This window comes from Mesoplodon mirus, assembly GCF_964341445.2.
Source record: "Mesoplodon mirus genome assembly, chromosome: 3".
NCBI lineage: Eukaryota > Metazoa > Chordata > Mammalia > Artiodactyla > Ziphiidae > Mesoplodon > Mesoplodon mirus.
The window spans coordinates 171,966,577-171,988,521 of record NC_138978.1 but is presented as its reverse complement, the minus strand read 5'-3'; the positions used below and the strand labels follow the sequence as shown (position 1 = coordinate 171,988,521).

At 42.5% G+C, this 21,945-nt stretch overlaps 1 protein-coding gene across 3 annotated transcripts in view; it reads right to left on the bottom strand.

Annotated features, from left to right (window-relative positions):
* The window catches only part of SELP (selectin P), a 41,052-nt gene extending 23,592 nt beyond the window's left edge, over positions 1–17,460 (bottom strand). The window contains exons 1-6 of one of the 3 annotated variants that reach the window (XM_082615545.1): positions 17,454–17,460; positions 6,816–6,906; positions 4,731–5,117; positions 1,393–1,500; positions 736–921; positions 33–218 (exon numbers count right to left, since the gene is read on the bottom strand). In XM_082615545.1, the coding sequence (XP_082471671.1) occupies positions 33–218; positions 736–921; positions 1,393–1,500; positions 4,731–5,117; positions 6,816–6,906; positions 17,454–17,456 (961 nt within the window). In that variant the 5' untranslated portion in view covers positions 17,457–17,460. Of the gene's footprint in view, positions 1–32; positions 219–735; positions 922–1,392; positions 1,501–4,730; positions 5,118–6,815; positions 6,907–13,456; positions 13,782–17,453 lie in introns of those variants that run through there. The other 2 variants (XM_082615546.1, XM_082615547.1) reach the window with 2 other exon arrangements.
* Positions 17,461–21,945: the final 4,485 nt, after the last annotated feature.

The following is a 21,945-nucleotide window of genomic DNA, read 5'->3' as shown; positions in this document are numbered from 1 at the left end:
ACATTATACATCCCCAACTGCCTGAAACTCACCTTGACACACTGGAGCTGGGGCTGTCCACACCCCCGAGGCTGTGCACTGCACCACCTTTGGCCCAACTAATGCAAATCCCTCTTCGCAGCTGAAGCTGCAGCTGGACTGGTGCTGGAATGCTTTTGCAGAGTGGAAACAGGTCATGCTTCCTTGCTCAGGAGACTTCAGGGGTGGGCACTGGACAGCTAGAAACAACCACAGAACAATGGCATGAGACCTTAGATTATGCCTAGCACCTTGGAAGCCTTGAGATGCCGCAACAGCTGTCTGCATCTTCCCAAAGTGTCAGGCAGGTGATGAACTTTGGTGGTTAAATGGTACTTTCAATAGCTGTTTGGAAAGATCCAAGCATCCTTTTGTTGTTTACTTTTTAAAGAAGCAAGGTAAAATTATCAAATTAATAATACCAACCCCTAAATCATTATGGTACTCTGTTCACTTTGCAATTAATGAAGGGAGAAGGACCCTTTTGTATTGCTTTTGCCTGAGAATCAAGAGCTAAACTGACTACCTCACTCCACAGATACAAAATCATGAAAGTTAAAATTAGTGTTACTCGGGTTGACGGGTAATAGTCATCAGCAGAATTTCCCATCTAATGTAGATCCTCATCATTTCCCTTGTCTTTGAAATGGGGGAAGCTTGTTCTCCCCTCTGAAATTCTAGTTGTGAGTGAAGATGGGAAGCACTGGGTCTACGTACCTACACACTGTGGGGGCGTATTCGTCCAGATTCCAGAAGCCAAACATTCCAGCTCACTGGGTCCATTCAGTGTGTACCCTTCAGCGCAGTGGAAGCTGCACTGTGTGTTGAAAGGGAAGTTTCCCAGAGGGTGACTGCAGTTCATGAGCATGTGCTGAGGGAGGTCAAATTCGCTGCACTCTGTGACTGTGGGGATGAAATATTGATTTCTTTCTTTGCGGGTGGAAAGACAATGTCAAGTTTGCTAAAAACTGAGCTGTTTGTATAACCCACCCAAACCAATCTCCCTGGACTTCTAACCCAACCTGTTCATCTTTAGCTTTGTATTGGTTGCATCTTGGGAAATAATCATTCTTTCACTGGTTTTTATTCCCAACAAGCAAAATTAGCCTGAAAGAGTTCTCTTTGTTTTACTGCCTTTTCATTTCCCTTTTACCTTTGGAGATTTGGGGAGGAAATGCTCTCTCTAAGAATAAAGTGTTTTAACCCTGAGTGTGTGTCTCTGACAACTCGAGTGAGGCAGACTGACAGATGGTAGAGAGAGGCCCTGGGACTAGCCTTTACTCACGGGAGCAACTCCAACATGATTTTCTTCCTGGCATCGCCTCTAGCACAAGACCAATGACCACGATACTCTCAACAAAATAGTGGCCTCACCATATTCACATTCTGGTCCATAGAATCCAGAGTAACAGGAGCAGGTGTAGTTTCCGATGGTCTCAATGCACTCTCCTTGCTTGCTGCAGGACATATCCTGGCAGGAGGCTGCATGGGTACAGAAGGGTCAGAATCATGGGCATTCCAAGGAGGTGTGAAGAAAAGCTGGACTCATTCCAAGTCACAGACTTAGTCCCACTTGGGTAAGCTTGATCTAGCCAGACAACAGAAAAACCACAGCACCCCCTGGAGAGCCAGCTTGTTTCTGTGAAGGACACTGTCGGAGCCTGCTGGAGCATTCCCTGGCTTCTATTTTAGGCTGCGTTTAGTGTTGCCTGAAGAGGGGTTGCCATGTGTGAACACAGAGGGACAAATGGAGCCACCAATACATGTGTAGACAGTGAAACTCCTCTGTGTGGTACGAAATAGTTGTGGCTTTTAACTAAGAGCGTTCATAGAGTTGTATTTTTATGGAAACTCCTATGACAAATATCACAGCATGGAGGTTAGGAACCAGGGGTGGCCGGGGTCCTGCATACATAGTCAGAATCCGTGCTCCACTCCCTAATATTATGTGACCTCAGGCAAGTTACTTCTTTGAGCCCAACCTGCCCACTGTTAGGGCCAGATTTCTTCCATCTTTGGTCTAAGTCTATGCCCGACACCACGTGGCGGAGGTGGCTGAATGAGCAGCTGAATGAGATGTTTAAGACCTACTCATGGTCAAGGACAAATGACCTTATGGGGAACTGTGTCACAAGTCTAAATATGCCAGATTTAGATGGTACAGAGATGACTGGCCTGCCAGGCCCTCCTCACTAAGTCTATGCCACTTGGGTGACAGCACAGAGGAGGGGCAGAGTTTCTTTCCTGTAAGAGACTTGTTGAGGGTGTATGTACTGTGCCCTTGGTGGTAGATTAGTATTAGAATTGATACCATGAAAGCACTGAGAGTGTTGTTATTGATGAGGTCACAGCTGGGAGCAAGGTCTGTGGCTGGACTCTTTTCTGGTGGTGTTACCTAAGCCCAGCCAACCATGGGTCTACATTGGGGTCTGTCACAAGAGGAAATCCATATGTCACAGAGCGGGTTGTGCTATTTGGTCTCTATATTCCCTCTTCACCCTGAGATGCTGTAGCTCTATAAGCCATGCAGTGTTCTACAGCAGGAAGTTCTGATGGCAGCCAGTGAGTTTGGTGAAGCTGCACTGAACCACTGGGAAGGGTTCCAGGTAAAGAGAAGATGCAGGAAGCAACAGGAGCTTCTAAATAGAAGTTTGGTCCATGTCTTCCACCCTATTCACCTTGACCCACCAGTGCCTTATAGTAATACCTGCCTGCCCTATGCTCTTGGAGCATAAACATTTTGTTCTGACTGTAGCTTCCTCAGGATCTCAGATCTCTAGGAATGGAAAAACAGCCAATGTTCTGTATTCTATTCCATTTCAGGGTTTCCAGGCAGGTTAATTACTTATCTATTTCTTGGATCTCCAGGAAAGAACATAATGGTGATTCAATGAATCAATCTTTTTTTTTTCCTTGACACCTTGTTCTGAGGTCTACGAAATCCTGACATTTAGGGAATTATTCCAGCCTAGTTTTTTTGTTGCAGTGCAGTGTACCTATCTATTTCTCATCTATCTCCCACAGAGAACTGATGGTTCCCTACATTCTTTACATCTTGGACGGCAAAATGGCAATCCATGCCTAGAGTATTGTATTAGTGGAGGTGGAAGCCAACTGTGTTAGGGTGAAATTGTACCAATTAGTGATGCCTGCCATTGTTGCAGCCTAGAGGGGTGGCCTTGTTCATTATCATTCATGCCAGTAATTTGCAATCTCTTTTCTTCCTTGCAAGCTTTATTGAGGAAGACTATCTTGCAGATATGGAGGCTGAAGTTTGAGTGGGGAGGGGAAGCAGTGGCCTATTGGAACCTCTCGTGGCAGCCAAGATAATCTGATCAGGACAGTTGTAGGGAGGCACAGCCCAGGAAGGGTAGGGAGCTGACTAAGAGAGCAGTAGGATGAGCTAACACTCTGGTAATGTCTGTCCTGGCCTATAAAGAACAGGTCATTATTTTATTTATTAAATATGATAATAAGTTATTTGTAAAACGAGATCTGACTACATGACAATGTGTGTATGGATATGTTTCCCCTCAGCTAGGAGGCTGTATGAGGAGAGGGAGAAAGTACAGGGAATACACTATACTCTGTATTCTGTTCCATTATTGTTGAGGGCTTCTGAGGGGAGGTGTTTATAATCTAACAAATTTAGAACATATATAGCAGAGTGTGGCATCTGTAAGATGATTTATTGAAGAAGAAGCTTCAGAGTATTCAGGACTCCCTTGTCCAGGGCAGTCCATACTCTCCCTAGCTACAGTGTTTGTATGCTACCCAGGGCAAGGTGGGCTCCTCTGAATGGGAAGCCACATCAGAAAGATGGAATCAGTTCTGGCACGAGGCGCCTGACCACAGGAAGACCAAGCTTTCACGCAGGTCTGCTTACTCTGGAATCTGGAGAGTGGAGAATCAAATATACTCACAGGATCTCACCTTCAGTTACCTCTTCCCTTTCCTCACCCCTCATCCCCTACCGAAGTCCAATGGACCTGGAGATATGTTGCTGTTGAAGGGAATCTGTAAAGCACTGTCATCCTTGGTCATGTTCTCAAATTGCCTCCTGAGAATGTTGAGCAAAGAGTGTGGTTGCATATGTGGCTAAAAATACCACCTTCGGAGTAAACATGAGTTTGAAACTGGCTCCATCATCAAGGAACTTAGAATCTTGGGCAGGTTCTTGAATAGCTCTGAACCTTTCCCTCATCAGCAAAATGAGGGCAGTAGAAGGAGCTGATTGATGAGGTTCTCATGAGGACTAAATGCAACTAATACTAAATAGACTAACGACACATGAACTAATAGTAATGCCTGGAACATACTGATGGTTCGATAGGTATTCGTTACAACTGTATCTCCTAGAGGCAAGGCCAAGTTCCCTCTCAACTTACACAGTCTCTTATTCTAGGGCACAGTGGTACAAAAAAGCTCTGGACATAAATTTTAGGAGACAAATCTCCTGAGCATCTATTTCATCAATTATAAATTAGAAGGGTGGACCAGATGATATTAAAATTTCCTTCTGGCTTCAAAAGGCCAGTTTTCTCTAACCCTGAACTTCAAGGTGCTCAATAATGCTGACTGATTGACAGTTTACTCTTTGTTTTCATGTCCCTGACTTTGAGACTCAAGGTTATTGACTCGGGGGCTATATTAACGAACCAGGGAAGGCATTTTTTATAAACAGTCAGATTTCAGAGCAGAGAAGGCCCTACCTGTATAGCACAGTGCCCGCTTTTTTTTCCCGCAGGGCTCATCATTCCACTTGCCGGGGGCTGACAAACTCTTGATGTAGATCTCCACGCAGTCCTGGTTGTTCTTCTTGTTGTTGGGCTCGTTGTCAGCCCAGTTCTCAGCCTCCTTGGTGAGAGTCTTTTTGGTTCCCACCCAGGTCCATTGATTGTTGATCTTTCGGATCCCAATCCAGTAGTAAGAACTGTAGTAAGGTATGGCCTCATTGAGGTAAGCAATCTCATTTTTATTCTGGATAGCTACTAAATCCGTGTAGTACTTCTGGCAGAACGCCCGGGAATAATTCCATGAATATGATTTGTTGCTGTAGTGATAGGTCCACGCTGCCACTTCTTTCTGGTTAATTAGTTCTAAGTAAAGGAAAGTGTGGGTCAGGTTAGCACCCCTAATGAGAAGGAGATTGTGAGCATAAGTACACTTCTGTGTAGTCAGATGAGTTTGACTAGAAGACAAATACCAAAAACATGACCTTTTTATGTCTCATCTAGTTGTTTTAAGGAAAAAGAGTGGTTTCCATCTTTTACTTGAAAGTATACATTAAGTCGGAATAAGAAAATGTCCTCTTCTGAGGATCCTTGGTATTCAAGAGCTGGAATCATAAGATACCAGAGTTGGAAGGGACCGTAGAGGTCATCTAATCTTCTCCTTTTATAAATGGAGGAGACATTACATAATTTGCCCAAGCCAAAAGTAAATGACATGTAAAATGTCTCAATGGCTGCCTCATATCTCCAGGTGCTACCTCTTCACAGGGAAAGTAAGATGCTTTATGATCTGGCACCTACCTGCTGGTCCAGCCTCATCACCCACCATATTTACTTTTTTAGCAAAACGTTAAGTCCCACTTCCATGCCTTTGCACGTGCTCTTGCTGCTCTTCTGGCTGCCCTGCCCACTTTGGCGTGGTAACTTTCCTCCCTTACTTTCCTGACTTCTCCAGGTGGGCTTGGTATTCAGCTCCCACTGCACCCTTCTCTGTCTCCATCTCCCTTACTGCCAGGTATTGCAGCATCTGTCTATATGACATGGGTCGCAAGTGCTAGATTTTGAATCCTGATGGTGGTCTCCTTTTACCTCTGGATTCTTAACACCAAGCACAGAGCCTGGCACTTAACAGGCATTCGCTGCATACTTGTTGGGTGAAACACAACAGGTTTGTGGCAGAGGCTCATTGTCCCTCCCGGTTTGCAATCTTACACTCATCCCACTGCTCTGGGCTGTTTCCCTTTGATAAATTACTCTACTTCCTCCATCTCTGCTTACTCACTTGTTAAAATAGGGCTTAAAACAGGCCTTTTAAAGAGATGTTTGTGAACTCAAGTGAAATAAAGAATGTGCCCCTTAAAGGTATAAAGGGCACTATGGTGCGAGGTATTGTTATCCTAGCAGGTGGGATCTCACCCCAGCCAGAAGAGGCCAGTTCCCATGTGAAGAGGTGTACAATGTAAGCAATCAAACCTGGAAATGGCTCTATTTCCTGTTTATAAAGTCTCGTTCCTATTCAACCTTCTTCTTTGCTGCCCACAAGAGGGTCGTTTCCGTTGGTCCCTCCCTCACAGGCACCTCTGTGGCATTTTTTTTGCCTGAAGACTTTATTCTGATGTCACCAGGGCTGCATACTGGCTTGCATGGACTCTAGGCAGTTTTGCCTTTGGAGTTCCCTTCCTCAATAATAAAATATTAAACACTGTATTTTATAACTGCATTGGTATAAAGATGAACATATTAGTATTATACACTAAAACATTGGGGGGGGGCCTAGAAGGAAATGATTTTTAAAGAAATTAAGGCATTTTTATGGGTCCCTAAACGTAACGTGGGCCTGTGTCTATTGAGTCTAATGGATACGTTGGCCCTGGGTATATCTGTTTACGTTCTTCCTGAAGCCTTTTCTACCAATAGGATGGTGTCGGGTACATTTTTCCTCCAGGAATCTGGGCTTGAACTGTTTTCTAATACCTCATAACAACTGGCTGCCATCCTTAACTTCTCCCACTTGAAGTTACCCTAACCACTGAGGGCCAGGTGAAGGGTTAGCATAAACTTTACCAGAGATCAGGGCACTGAAGCAAAAGAGTTGGGTGGTTCTGAAGACCACTCTCTGAAATCTCCAGTTCCAGATGGCTTTTAGGCAGCTGGCCTGTAATAAGAAAAGAAAACTTCCTTTTAGTATCCATGTGCAATCACTGTGGCCAAAAACTTCTAGTTAATAACCATGGTATTGAGTTACAATCCTGCCTGTTTCCATTAGTGGGTGGCTCAAGCCTTCTGCTCCCTTTTTATTTCTCACTGCTCTGCTTGAGTCCTACCCCAGTTGGACACTGCATCAAGGCTCAGGACAAAATTCATTTCTACATTCATTCCACAAATATTTATTGAGTAACTACTTTGTGCCACTAGTATTTGCTTTTCTGACATAGTTTGTAATATTTATGTAAATAAACACTGTCATTATTATTATGCAATAATCTCCCTTTAAGAACTGGTATGCCATACCCAAGAGTACTAAGAAGTCACACAGAAACTCCATGATCCATACGGTTGTCTGACCTATACTTGGATGTACAGAGCATCAACTAATTGTGCTGTGCTATGTCGTCTATCCTGTATTATCGACCTATGTTTTCTTTTCTTGCTTTATCATTTCAGCATATATCTATAATATTATCCAATGCTTAATGTATACATGTATATATACATATATATTTAATTTTATTAATATATGAATAATAAACTTATTCCCCTTGGATCTATAGCAAGTATGATTTCTCATGAGCTCCCTTCTGTTGGGATTTCATCAAATCTATTAACATTTTTAAAGTGTTTTTAGACAAATAAGTTCTGTAAATGTTCATCCAACACCCTCATGTTACACATGAAAATACTGAAGGTTGAAGAGTCTAAAGTAACATTCAAAAGGACAGAAGCAGAGCCTGACTTTGAAACAAGAGCTTTTTCCACTTTACTTTTTTACTTTTGTAAACCTCCAGGCTTTCAAATCCATGCTGCGTTGTTGTCAATGAGAGAATATGTGACATGACCAAGCCTAGCTGCCGCATCTGTACTCATCCAGAGCTACCCCAATATAACCACCAACATAAAAATTGTGCGTTTGCTTTGCAACTGAAGTTTTATTGCTCTTCCGGCCAGATTGCTACTCCAAACCCTTCCCATATAGAAATTCTCAATTGCCACAGCTGGGCTCCAGAGATGGATGATGTAGGCTGTATGGGGAGGGTGGGTGGTGGTAGTGTGTGTGTGCACGTGCACAGTGCATATACACTGTTGACTACAGCCAGACCAGACAGTGAGGTGGATACAACACAGATCAGTGCAAGTCTCCCAGATAGTGGGGTTATCTTTGTATAAGAAGCCTGGCACTTTTCCATCTAGGAGTTTCTGAATATTGGCTTTAATAAGCAGGCACATTTTGTGTTCTTATGAACTAGGACACTGATCAACTGGCCTCTGCAGTTGAGGCCTCTGGCCTCAAACACTGGGAGTATCATAATGTTACGATTTATAGTGCTGTTTATTTGCACAGGAAGTATGGTGATAATCCCTTAGTGGAAACTTAATCCCATGGAGTTCTCTGTGGATTGTATTATATCACCAGCTATTATTAGTACCATATTTCTATTCAGTACCCAAAGAGTACCATGCCAGGTTCTACAGCAGAAATCTTTAAACCAGAATGAGCCTGGCTTCCCAAGGGGTACACAGACAAGGAGGATTTAAGTAAATCTGTGTTCAGGTTCTCAACTCCAACATGTGCAGTTTCCTAAAACCAATCTGCCTACAAATGTGTCCTTCTCCCATTTTATAAAAGAAATCATACCTTTTATAACTTGACTCTTATTTATCATTAGGCCTTGCCTCTGTATGTGAAAAACATCAGTGGGTGTGCCAAACAGAGACCATCCAAAATATTGGTTTAGATCTTGACAACTTGAATGCTTCAAATGATAGTGTAACAAGTCTGTTTCAAGTCCAGTGGTTTCCATTTCTCTCTTTTCATCAGCTTTGATGAAGACCCACTTAAGTTGTCAGATGCTAGACCATTGACTAAATGTTGATAATACATCACTATGTAATTTGGGACATGAAACTTGGAAGGAATTCAAAGAATTGAGAGACATTGCTATAATAAGCTTCCATTTCCATTTACTTAGTCATATGAATAAAAGTCCTTAATGCTTAAAAATCCTCAAAAAATGAAATTTAGGAATAGAATTGATGCTGAACTTGTTTGATTATATCAATAAATAATATTCATACAAGGTTACATGAATAGGGAAAAAGCCCCTCTTCTCATGTAGAGATGCATCTTCAACAGCATTTTAAATAGGGAAGTTTAAATTACTTATCAAAATTTGTAGTATGGGGCTTCCCTGGTGGCGCAGTGGTTGAGAGTCCGCCTGCCGATGCAGGGGACACGGGTTCGTGCCCCGGTCCAGGAAGATCCCACATGCCGCGGAGCAGCTGGGCCCGTGAGCCATGGCCACTAAGCCTGCACGTCCGGTGCCTGTGCTCCGCAACGGGAGAGGCCACAACAGTGAGAGGCCCACGTAACGCAAAAAAAAAAAAAAAAAAATTTGTAGTATGTTTATGCTATTTTATTTAATTGTGTACTAAAAGTAATTGTCATGCTAACTCAATCAAAAAGGTGAAGAATTTAGCAGAGATGTATGGTTTCAGAAAATTGCATCTTTTACATTTCAACTTAATTATGTTTTTATTTGTGTAAAGAAGTATGATATAGTGATCAATAAAATACTTTAACCTTAAAAATGAATTAGATTTAAATTCTGTAGAGGAAGTGAAATAGAAATAGGTATTAAAGAAGAGAAAATGAATAATATAAAATTCCCTATTATTAGAAACTAGTTTATGTTTTTTTTAAGTGATAAGTGTTATCAGATCACTATGGTATTTTATTCCATTGGATAAATCCTAGGGAATGATGTTATATTTATTTACTGTAAAAGGCCAATCTTTATAATGTACTGGCAATTCCATCTTTTATTTAAAAACTTATGATGAAAAATTTTAGCTCTCCACTTAGAAAGGTTCAAGAGGTTATTTAGTTTTTCAGAATTTTTTTGGAGGTACAGAAGCAAAACTATTGCTGGTGAAGAGGACAGTAGTGCAGCCTAATGAAGGGGACCTCAATATTTGCCTTTGAAACTCTACTGCGTTTCTTCTTGGGTAGATTGGAGGAGGATCGCAGTGTTTTTAATCTAGTGGTGCTCTCCCTGTGCCCTTAGAAAGTGGTTTTCTTCCTGTAGAGAGTATTTCTAGGGGTTTCTCTGGCTTTGGGACCAGCTCAAGGAAGTGTGTTGGGACAGTGACCAGGTGAGGCTCCTATTCCCTATCTCCATTCCCAACTCCTCCCACTGTCCCAACAGAGCTGTTTTATGTTTTAACTTGTTTGTTTAAACTTTTCAGTATGGTTTGGTTTAAACAAAATATATATAGAGAGAAACAGAGTGCTAGTTTTGAACATTTTAAGGTTTTAGAGGACTGGTAAGTGCTTCTGATCAAGACATAATAGCTAAGAAAGGAAAATGCAAGTCATTGTGTGTCCCCTGCTTTAATCTGACCATACTTTTCTGTTTTTTAAAATCAAATACCAAGGATCACCTCTCATAGAATGTTTGAGAGCTGTAGGAAACCGTAAAGATAACTCCAGATCAATTAGGCATTTCTCCAGCATTCTTCAGTGGGTCTTTTGGACCATGGATGCTCAAGATGGGACCACCATCACTGCCTATCACTGAGACTCAGCGAATTTAGATGATTTGCCGAAGCTTCCGTACCAGAATGTATGTTGGGTTAAGACAGTGATTCTTATTTTCACAGAACTCGTGTACTCCTTTGAAAGTCTGATAAAACCCATAGTCAGGATTCTTTTTTAAAAAATTGCAGACTTGCAACTTTTTAGACAATTTCAGAAGGTTCATGGACCCCAAGTTCAAATCTCTGTTAACTGTAAAGCAGCACCTTGACTCATTGGCAACTGACAAGGGTTTTGTGTGTGGGTGTGGAGGATGAATGATGCTTAAACATCTTCATTCGAGTAATAATTTCCCTCTGAAACTTGCTTGGGGTGGGTAAGCCTTTTCACATCTGCCCCTGCTCTCACTGTCATCTTTAGGACAGGGGTCTACATTGGTGAACAGTTAAGGACTCTGTCCTGGTGTTTGTTACTAAACAAGTTAAGTGTTGAAACACCAGGAAATGCCTTTCTAGGAGGAGCAGCCCATGTGCTCTGCTAATTTTCACTTTAATGTTCTTTGGCAACCTGCTTCAAACTGGAAGTCACTGGGAAGGAGTCTGAGATGGGGTCATTAGAATAACATCCTGTGACTGTGTAAACCTTCATGAAGGCTGCTTTGCACCGTGGTAATCTTTAATTTTACTTTTCAAATAACTAAAAGTGATTGCAGGGTGAAGAGAGAGGCAGAGACAAACTAGAAGGAGCCAGAAGTGTTTCTCCCTCGACCTTTGCATAGAAAGAGGTAGTAAATGCCAGTAGGAATCCCATGGCTGCCAGCATTCTGGGTGGCTTATAAAGTTGGCAGGAATGGTACCATAGAAAGGCGATTGTGGGACGGGGGCGGAGTCAAGATGGCATACTATGAGGATGTGGAATTCGCATCTCTGCATAACTAGGGCACCTACCAGGCACCGGTGGGGGACCACGGACACCTAAGGGGACGGGAGGAACCCCCAGCAACCGGGTAGGACATGGCGCATTGCGGGGAGTGAGGGGGGAGGAGAAGGGGGGCAGGACAGGACTCGTGCCCCTGAGGGGAGGCTAGGGGAAGGGAAGGGATCCCACACCTGAAGGGGGAAATTGGGGGACCATTGGGAGGGCAGAGGATCAATAGGGAGCATGGCCAGGTTTCCCCTGTCCACTTGGGCCCCCAGGAGCCTGCTGAGGTCCTGGGCCTGATCCTCTGCCCACCAAGGCCCCCTCCAGCCGCGCGGGGCCTGAGGGAGTGGGAGGGAGGGAAGGGGGAGCAAAAGTAAAGGCCGGATCTCCGGGACCCGGACCCCTGAGGGGTGACTGGGGGAGGGGAGGAGTTCCTACACCCAGCGGGACCCACCCACGGTTAGGGGTCCAGCGGCGATGGGGGAGACCCTGGGGGAGACGGTGGGGGAGGGGCGCGGAGGGACAGAAGGGAACGCAGCCAGCGCTTTCCCTGTCCGCTTAGGCACGGGGAGCCTGTTGGGCTCCAGGGCCTAATTCTCTGCCCTCGGAGCCTCCCGCAGAGCCCAAGACCCGCCCCTACACCCCCACCCAGGGCCCTACCTCTACACTCGGAGACCCCTTCCTGAGACGCCCTCCAACGTGTTGGGCCTAAACCCCACCCACACACCCTCACCCAGGACCTTGCCGCCAAACTAGGCAACTCCACACTCCCAGTGCTGTCTCTCCCCTTCTGCACAGGTCCTAAGCAGAGGCCCCGCCCCATGCTTGAACTCGCCCTGCTTAGGCCCTGCCCCCAGGGCCTTTTCTGGCTGCATGGGTCCTGAGCCTAGGCCTCGCCCATCCCTAAGGGGTGCTACTGGCACAAAAACAGAAATATAGATCAATGGAACAAGATAGAAAGCCCAGAGATAAACCCACGCACATTTGGTCACCTTATCTTTGACAAAGGAGGCAAGAATAAACAGTAGAGAAAAGACAGCCTCTTCGATAAGTGGTGCTGGAAAAAATGGACAGCTACATGTAAAAGAATGAAATTAGAACATACCCTAACACCAAACACAAAAATATACTCAAAATTGATTAAAGACCTAAAGGTAAGGCCAGACACTATAAAACTCTTAGAGGAAAACATAGGCAGAACACTTCATGACATAAATCACAGCAAGATCCTTTTTGACCCACCTCCTAGAGTAATGGAAATAACAACAAAAATAAACAAATGGGACCTAATTAAAAGCTTTTACACAGCAAAGGAAACCACAAACAAGACCAAAAGACAACCCTCTGAATGGGAGAAAATATTTGCAAATGAAACAATGGACAAAGGATTAATCTCCAAAATGTACAAGCAGCTCATGCAGCTCAATATCACGAAAACAAACAACCCAATCCAAAAATGGGCAGAAGACCTAAATAGACATTTCTCCAAAGAAAACATACATACTTTCCTCCTGAGCATGAAGTCTGCAATCCACATGCAAAACAAACATATGAGCACACACAGCTGGAGGCAGCTGCTGGCAGAGGTTTCTTAGGGCAAGGGATATGACTTACTCATGTCTGAATCCCAGCCATAGTACAGAGCAGATGCTTAATCCTTAATAAATATGTTATAGATGAATGAATGAATAAGTGAAAAATGGCAAGGGAATGACTAAAAGTAAGATAGAGGCGTGCTGAATGGGAAAATGTTGGAGAAATATGTGATAATTAGAACTAAGTACAATATGGTTACAGCAGCGATCGTATCAAATGTAAAGGTGTATTATTAGGTAGAAGAATATAATACGGCTGTGCAAAAAAAAATATGTTCTCGGCACTTGGTCTCATTCTCTTTGAGTATGAGAGAAACAAGGGGCATGATGGCTCGCATCCCATGTGAGAGAACAACGGAGAAGGACTCACTCACTTAAACTCCATGCGGGCGGCAGATGGGGATAAGTGGAAGAGAAGTGGGGGAATCAGGACTTACCATAGCTGGTGTGTCTCAGGAAAGCCTGGAGAAGCATCAAATAGCGGCAGCTCTTAGAAGAGGGAGAGGTGAAGGCAAATTCCATGTAACTCTCTGGAGTGGGTGTGTCCCTTTGAAAGGCTCCAGCACCGAAGAAGGCTCATATAAGGGATGCATGTTCTTATGAACAGACAGTATCACTGACCCGAGCTCCATAACCTACCTGCCCACAGAGACCCTGAAGTCCTCCATCAGGTGGGACCAGGGAGGGAACACCGAGGATCCCTTCACATCAATCTGCCATCAAATCCTATTGACTTTACCTTCTGATGAGATACCTGGCCATTCTCCAGATTTCCACTTTATTGCTGCAGCACTAATTCAGACATTATCATTTCCTTCCTGGACCAGAGAAATCATCTTCTCACTGGTCACTTCTTCTCAAGATTACCCATCTCCAGTTCTTTATCTCTAATGCTGTCTGAATAATATTCCTAACACAAAATCTGATCATATTGCTTCACTACTTAAAATCCATCAGCTGTTCCTACTCCCTGAGCAGTACATACCAGCTCCTTAAGATGACACTGTGAGACTCTTCAAGATGAGGCTTCTTCCTATTTGTCTAGTCCCATCTCCTGCCATTACACCTCAATTACACCCTGCCCCCACCACAATTCTACGGTGCATTTATAACACGACATCTTGTACTTTCCAGAATGCACGGTATATTCCCCATGTTCTTTTTATGCCCAGAGCGCCCTCTCCTTCTGTGGATGCCTAGCTCTAAAAGTCCAAGAGTCTCCTCCTCAAAGGAGCCTTCCCTATTACCAATCCCTTCCTCCCCGCCCCAAGATAGGCACGCCCTTGTTATTGCCTGTGTCCTTTCCCATTATTTATTTCAATAACTATCGATTTATTAAGTGCCTACAATGTGTCAGGCACTGTTATAGGCACTGGCAATTAAAATGATAAAAGAAGACACGATTCCTTTCCTCATGAAATGTACATTCTGTGGAAGACAGACAATGAAACAAACACCAATATATACACAACAGTACTGAACGAGTAAACATAAAAAATAGAAGACAGTGATAAGTGCTTGGTAGAGAATTAAAGCCAGGTTATGTGATAGAGTGACAGGGTGCTTACATTAGGCAGGGAGGGAGGTCAGGGAAGACCTCTCTAAAAAGGTGGCATTTAAGCTGAGAGCAGAATGACCAGAAGAAACCAGTGAGAAGCAGGAGGAAAAGCATTAAAGACAGAAGGAAATGCTAATGTGAAGGCTTTAAGGTGGAAGGAAAATGTGGAGTGTTCAAAGAACATGAAAACATCAGTGTCGCTGGAATGCAGTGAGCAAGGGTAGAAGAGTATGAGATGAAGCTGGGGACAGATCACTCTGGGCTTTAGGAACTAAAACAAGGGGGTGAGGTTTTTGTTCTAAGTGCAAGACAAATGGAGCAGCAAGTAGATTTTAAGAGAGGTAGTGATGTGGTCTGATTGCTGCTGAAAATTGGGAAGTCCTAGAGGTTAGTTGAAAAGAAGTTGGTCTGGAGTCAGATCTTGTGAGTTTGAAATGACGGTTGCAGAAGGGATCCAATTGCCAGGGTTTTGAACAGAGAAGCTTCCTGAATAGATGCATCTAATGATGGTGTTTCTTTTTTGTAATTTGAGGTAATATTTATAATCTGTAGCCTTTCAAATTAAAAAGCAGCAAGTCTACAGGTGGTTTTAAACAAATGATTTCTCTTCAACATTTATTTACATATACTTCTAGCACACTGCTAGGTGCATGGTGGGGCACCGAATAAATATTTGCAAATGTTGGATATTATAATATCTACAAAATCAGTTTGTTTTATCTTAGAAATTTCTTATGGGAAAGAAAGGAAATTAAAGAGGGTCAATGAGAATACAAAGGGTGAAGGCAGATAGGAGAGTCATTGAAGAGACAAAACTATACAACTTGTCGGTGGCAGAGTCTAGATTTTCAAGGCAGTACAACTGATTTCATATTATTTCCCTTAAGTTTATGGGTGATGGTGGTAATATAGCACAGATATCAGTGGCCTCAGCTTAAAGGCAGAAAATGAAACAGTGAAACAAAGAGGTCTATAAGCCAAATGGCAAATAGAAATAAAGACATGAAGAGGAGCCCAGTACAACATCAACACTAAGAATCAAAGTATACATATATATATATATATATATATACACACACATATATATGTATTTAGACTCCTGATCACCGTTATTTAGGATGAAATATTAGCATTAAATATAAAGTAGCATATTAAAAGAATTTTTAAGCCATTTGGACCATGGCTGAGCTATATCTCTACAAACATAAAGGATTCATTTTGTGTATTTGACTTTATAAAATTTCTGTTTTGCTTTTCAAACAGAGAAATGAGTCACTTAGAAGACAATGTAATAATAAATTCCACTTATGAAACATCATGTGCCTACCCTCTAAGGTCAGGTCCAGAGTCTTTTCCCAGTACTGCCTGTTATGTAGTAAGTCACTCTGATGTTTGAGGGTTTGATTAATAAGCTTCCACTTACAAAATTCTGAAACTGCACTTTCTAAGAGCTAGCAGCCAGCCCAGGAGAGCGGGAACAACTTAATTACATTTTGAAAAATAGGTAATGTCTGGGGACTCCCTGCAGTTATACATAAAGCTCAGTGTTTATGTGGATGTCTGCATTTTCATCTGCGAAAAGGAGTTGTACCTTTTGTCAGAATCTCAAAGAACTCCATGATTCAATCTGGTAACATTCCTTTAAAATAGAGGAGGATCCCAAAGAGAATAGACGGAAGAAAGAAATAACTGTTCATTCATTTAAGTTGACCAATACAGGAAAATTATGCAAGAGATAAGACAAAAGTAAACCACATTCTTACATCATTGGAGTTCAAACTCAGGACAGACTCAGACTCCTTCCTCTTCTTTTCATCGTCCTTTTATCCCTATTCTCCCCAACCTGGAAAATTCTCATTACCAGTATTTGAAAATTGTACTATAATAAAGCAAAGAGATGGAGTGAATTGGGTATAAGTGCTCCTTTCTTCTGGTATCCCATAGAAAGGGACTCAAAAACAGGGACAGTCTGGCTCCTCTCTAGCCACAGACTGCAGGATTGTAGACCCTAGGACTGTATGAGATATGCCTCGTAAGTCGAGGGTAAAACTCTGTGTGTGTCTTATCTAGGGTAATGTTAATGAGTTCAAGAAAGCCTTTTTCCTTGGATCTTCCCTGGATCCCAAATCCCACTAAACCCCAAGAATTTTCTCTTTTTGGTAACAATAACAGCTAACATTTACTAATCCACAACTATGTGCCAGGCTCATACCTAAATGCTTTTCAGTGTAAACTTATTTAATCCTCACAATGATGCTACAAAGTAGAGTACTATTATTCTGTCCATTTTATAGATGAGGAAACTGAGTCACTAACAAGACTGAGAGCTGAAGCAGAAATGGGAACTGTGTGAATACTCCACATTAGTCCCAGAAGACTCTTAGGGCTCAGAGAAAGAAATAGGCGAGCTGGGGATGAGAAAACATTTAACTGTAGTCTTGTCCCAGGGCACTTGCTCAGCCTTGCATTCAACCCAGACAGAAGAGCAATCCTGGAGAAGGGGGTTGAGGGTTAACCAAGGTTTGCTCCAAGAGAGTCCCTGTAAGCCCTGCTAGGAAAAACAGCAGCTGTAGAGTCACAGGACGGAAGTTCAGATCCAGACAACATCAAGCCTAACAGTGTACCTTAGGTAAAACACCTAGCCTCTCTGTAAGACACGGCAGCTTCATTTGTAACATGGACATAGCAATTCACAAGCATGTGGGGAGGGTCAAAGTGGACAGCAGGTTTTGAAATGCTTACAAACTCTGAAGGGCTACTCAACATAAAGCTCCATGATTACTGCTCTTCCTCATTTTCGGAAGCTTTACCTGCCTGACTCAGCTCCAAACCGCTTCAACTCAACCACTTTCCATAGCAAAGAGAAATGAACTTACCATCTCCTCTGTGACACAGCCAGCTTACTGCCGTCTGTGCAGCCCAGACTTCTTATAGTCTTGCTGCCTCCCCTCAGCTGTCAGGCTGTTTAGAAAAGCAACTTCCTATTCACTTTCCTGAAAGTCACCACAGCCCTTCCCATGAAGTTAGAATGTAGATAATACAGGAGCAGTGTTGGCAGCTTAGTAATAACAGTCACCGAGGAGGCGGGCCGGGGGGGTTTTCCGACTTCCATGGGAGGTGGTCCACAGACAGGGGTGAGTGCGAATCACTCCTGGACATTCCAGGCTGAGTAGGGTAGGAACCCGCAATGGTCAGGTTTCCTTTGACGATAATATGAGCTCCAATTTAAGGTCATATATTGGAAAATTCACTTTGTCTTCATCATAATGTCTTAGTGTAAGTTTTCCAGTTACTGTGAAGTCTCAGTGAATGTTTTCTATTCCAGCAGGCTTCTGACGGATAAGGGACAAATATAGTAACAAAAAATAATTAGGTGGGAAAGGGAAAGCCACTGAGGGTTTTCTGGCAATTGGAGGGGTTGTTGGAAGGACTTTGGGAGTGAAAATATAAAACAGACATGGGTCATTATTAGAAAGGGACCTCTGCTTCTTAAATCAGAAAAAAGATGTAAAAATGGTTAGTGTGGGGAAGTAAAAGGCTGTGTGGCACAGTGGTTTAGAGACCCCACTTGGCTCCATGTGTGGCTCTCCTTTAGCCAAACTACTTAAACTCTCTACACCTTTTTTTTTAAACTGTGAAATAGAATGATTATAGCAGAACTTCTCTTACAGGGCTGTTATGTGATTAAATGAATTGATATGTGGCGAGTGCTTGAAACAATATCTGGTCCACAGTTAGCACTCAACAAATGTAGGCTATTATTATTACTTTTCAGATTTGCCATCAGACAGCAACATCAAGTATCAAGCATTTAGTGTCAAGTCAGAAAACCGTAACTCCAATTTATCCCCTTGGAATTCTAGTTGTGCAGTAGTGGGTGTTTTCTTCATTCACTCCATGATTATCATAGCTTGTAAACAGGCATCTCATGGATCGATTAAAAATGGGATAAAATGGAAAAATCTGGAAGTCCAAAGATAAAGATGATTTAAAGAGCTTGGGCCTGCATTTGCACTTGGGAATTTGGGACAAAGAGGAAAGGATTAATACGTGGTAGAAATAGAAAGCCTGGTGACGGAGGCGGTGATAGAGGAATGGTAGCAGGAGGACAAGGGATGCTGAGAGAGGGGAAAGCACAGGGGACTCTGGGCAGCATGATGCAGAGGTTTAGAGCCAGACTGCCTGCCTCCACCGCCTACAAGCTGTGTGACCTTGCAAGTTACTATCTTCCTGTGACTCAGTTCCCTCAGCTGTGTTAACAAATAAGGATAATAGTCATCAGTTATCACCACATGGAAATGTTTGGACAGTTATATGGATATACGTGTGAAGTGCTCAGAACACTCCCTGGGACACTGCAAGTGCCGTGGATGTGCTAGCTATTATTTTTCTAAGACTTGCCTCCACTTCCTCCTGTTCTTATTTTCACTCTCCAGATCCTCTTCTTTACATTGCCTTATTTTAAAAAAAAATTTCTCAGATGGATATGAGGGAAGGTGCTATGTAGATCCTAGGTTCTACCAACAATGTGTTTTAAGTGGGATAATGTTAAATTTTAGGGAGTGTGAGGGGAGTAGAAAAGGATTCCAAGGAATAGGAATGGAAGGAAAATACCATTGACTTTGTTTAAAGGCTGTTCAGGCTGAATACCATTTGCTTGAATGGATTTAGTCTATGTAGAAAATCTATATTGTTTCTAATTATGTGGCCACTAAAAACAGGATGATTCTAATATAATGTAATTAGTAGTGTTACTTCTCTGTTTCATATCATGTTTTCTCATCTCTTCATATTGTACTAGAAATTCCCAAAGGGCAGGGCCCCTTTTTATATTAGTCTTGCTTTTCCTGTAATATCTAGCAGAGGGTAAATAGACACCCAACAAATACTTGTTGATTCATTTATTAGATGGATGGCTCTGGGTAGACACAATAAAAGTGTCCCCTCCCATCTTCCTCTCTGAATTCTATTTATATTATTTCAGTGGTGCATTCATATACACAGGAAATATTAAAGCTCCTTCAAGGCTTCAGGCATTGAGCTAACACTAGGGATTCAATAATGAGCAAAACCTTTGTGGAACTCAGAGTTGTTTTATTTAGAGGTGGGGCATTGGATATTAGATTAAAATCACACAATTAAATGCAAGAAGAAAAAAAATGATGTGGGGAAACTTTCTAGGCCAGTTGAGGCTTGGAGTAGCCCAGGAGCTACCAGATAGCCACAGTGGCTGGAGGGTTGGGAAGGAAGCTGGGTTAGGGAGCACCCAGACCATGTCGGGTCCCACAGGCCATGTTAAGGTGGTACCTTCATGTGTAGCATCTGTCATCTAGTCAAATAGAAGGCAGTTAATTCTAAGGGAAGTTCCACCTGCACAGCTGGTCCTCTACTCATAGAAGACTAGGGAACTTTCTACAGAATAGTCTGTAGGATGACAAGTTAGAACTTCAAAAAAAGAACATATATCTTTCCCCCCTCACTGTTAATGTAATACATGTTTGTTGTAAAGAAAAGAAAAACATAGAGTAGGGAAAAAATTATCCAAAGTACTGTCACCAATGGAATTGGAATCACATTGTATATTCAGCACAAAGCTTTTGTCATTTGATAATATATCATAAACCTTTCTGATACAATATTTCTGCTCTAGTTACAACGAAAAAAAAAAAACCCTAAGTGTCTGTCACTCCCCTGATGGCTGACATAGTCATGGACAAAGATGTCAACTCTCCCCACATAGCTTTTGGAAGATACCCTACACAAATTTCATGAACTGCTAACTCTTCCCACTGAAATTCTATTTAAATTGGTCTGTGGTATTATACTCAAGCATTTTGTTTCTCTATCTTTGCTCTGCAGTTTTTGAAAGGGAAGGAAAGGCAAGGGAATCAGTCATTGGCCAAGGTCTCAAACAGTAAACATGAACCTTCACAAAACTATCTACACACATAACCTTAAATAGAAATTAGATTCTCAGGACACATTCCATATTACCCCATTTATGCCCACTTAGCCCCAACCAGAGTTTCATTTATTTGTCCTACACATTTTTGTTATGGCCCATTCTGCGCTATCTTCTAAGCTACTCTCTGAAGACACACAGATGAATAAGACGCAGTCCCGGCCCTGACGTAGCTCAAAGACAAGTGAAGAGATGGGTAGAGAAACATAATTGTAACAATATGGAGGACACGGTGTATACACACATGTTCTTGTGTGAGCTCCACGAAAAGATATCTGACTCAGTCTGATGACAGCAGTGGAGAGGTGGTTGGAAAGGATGCTTAGAGGAGGTGACCACTGAGCTGAATAGAATAAGTTAGATTCTTTTGTGCAAGCTCAGTGGTTGGACATGCACATACAGAAAATGCTCTAAACTCAGCAGATGAATTAGGAAGTGGTTTTTGTATTAAAAGTATTTTTATCCTTCCAAGAACATATTGTGTCTGGGGCCCTTTGATCACCGTAAGTCTGTGATAACCACAAAAGTGTTATCACCCACAGCTGAACGCTAGAAAGACAATTAAATTGGTGACCTGTTTGTACATGAACACCACTCATAGACTCTTTCAAAGTCGCTGAGGAAGTGAAACAGAGATAGTGTTACATTTTTGAGTTACTATAATAGAGCCCCTATTCTTGGGCCAGACCCTATGCTAAGCATTTTAAAAGCTGTATCTCATTGAATCCTCACAACAGCCTTATGGGTTAGTTCCAATCTGCACAGCTGGCTCATCTACTCAGAGATTATTATGATACACATTTTATTAAAAAGTAAATTACAGGGCTTCCCTGGTGGCACAGTGGTTGAGAGTCTGCCTGCCGATGCAGGGGACGCGGGTTTGTGCCCCGGTCCGGGAAGATCCCACATGCTGCAGAGCGGCTGGGCCCGTGAGCCATGGCCGCTGAGCCTGCGCGTCTGGAGCCTGTGCTCCGCAATGGGAGAGGCCACAACCGTGAGAGGCCCGCGTACCGCAAAAAATAAAAAATAAAAATAAATAAAAAGTAAATTATAGCTTGGAGGGTTAAATATCTTGCTCAACATGACAGAGCTAATAAATGGAAAAGATGGGATTCAAATTCAAGTCCAGCTGAAATGGCACTACACTAAAATGTGAGTTTTTCATTAAACTCTTTAAAAAGCACTTCAAATAATTCTATGCTCCTGGCTCCTAATAAAAGGGAATTGTCTTACCAAGATGTATGATAGCCTCCTAGGGATTTGCTCTCCTTTAACAATGAAGAGATGGGGAAAGGCGTCATTTGAGATTTTAATTTGGGTGACTCAGTTGTACTTAAACTGTGCTTAATAAGTGTTCTTCTCTTTCTATAGCTGGAGCTTGCTGTTTTACTCTTTGTTATTACAAT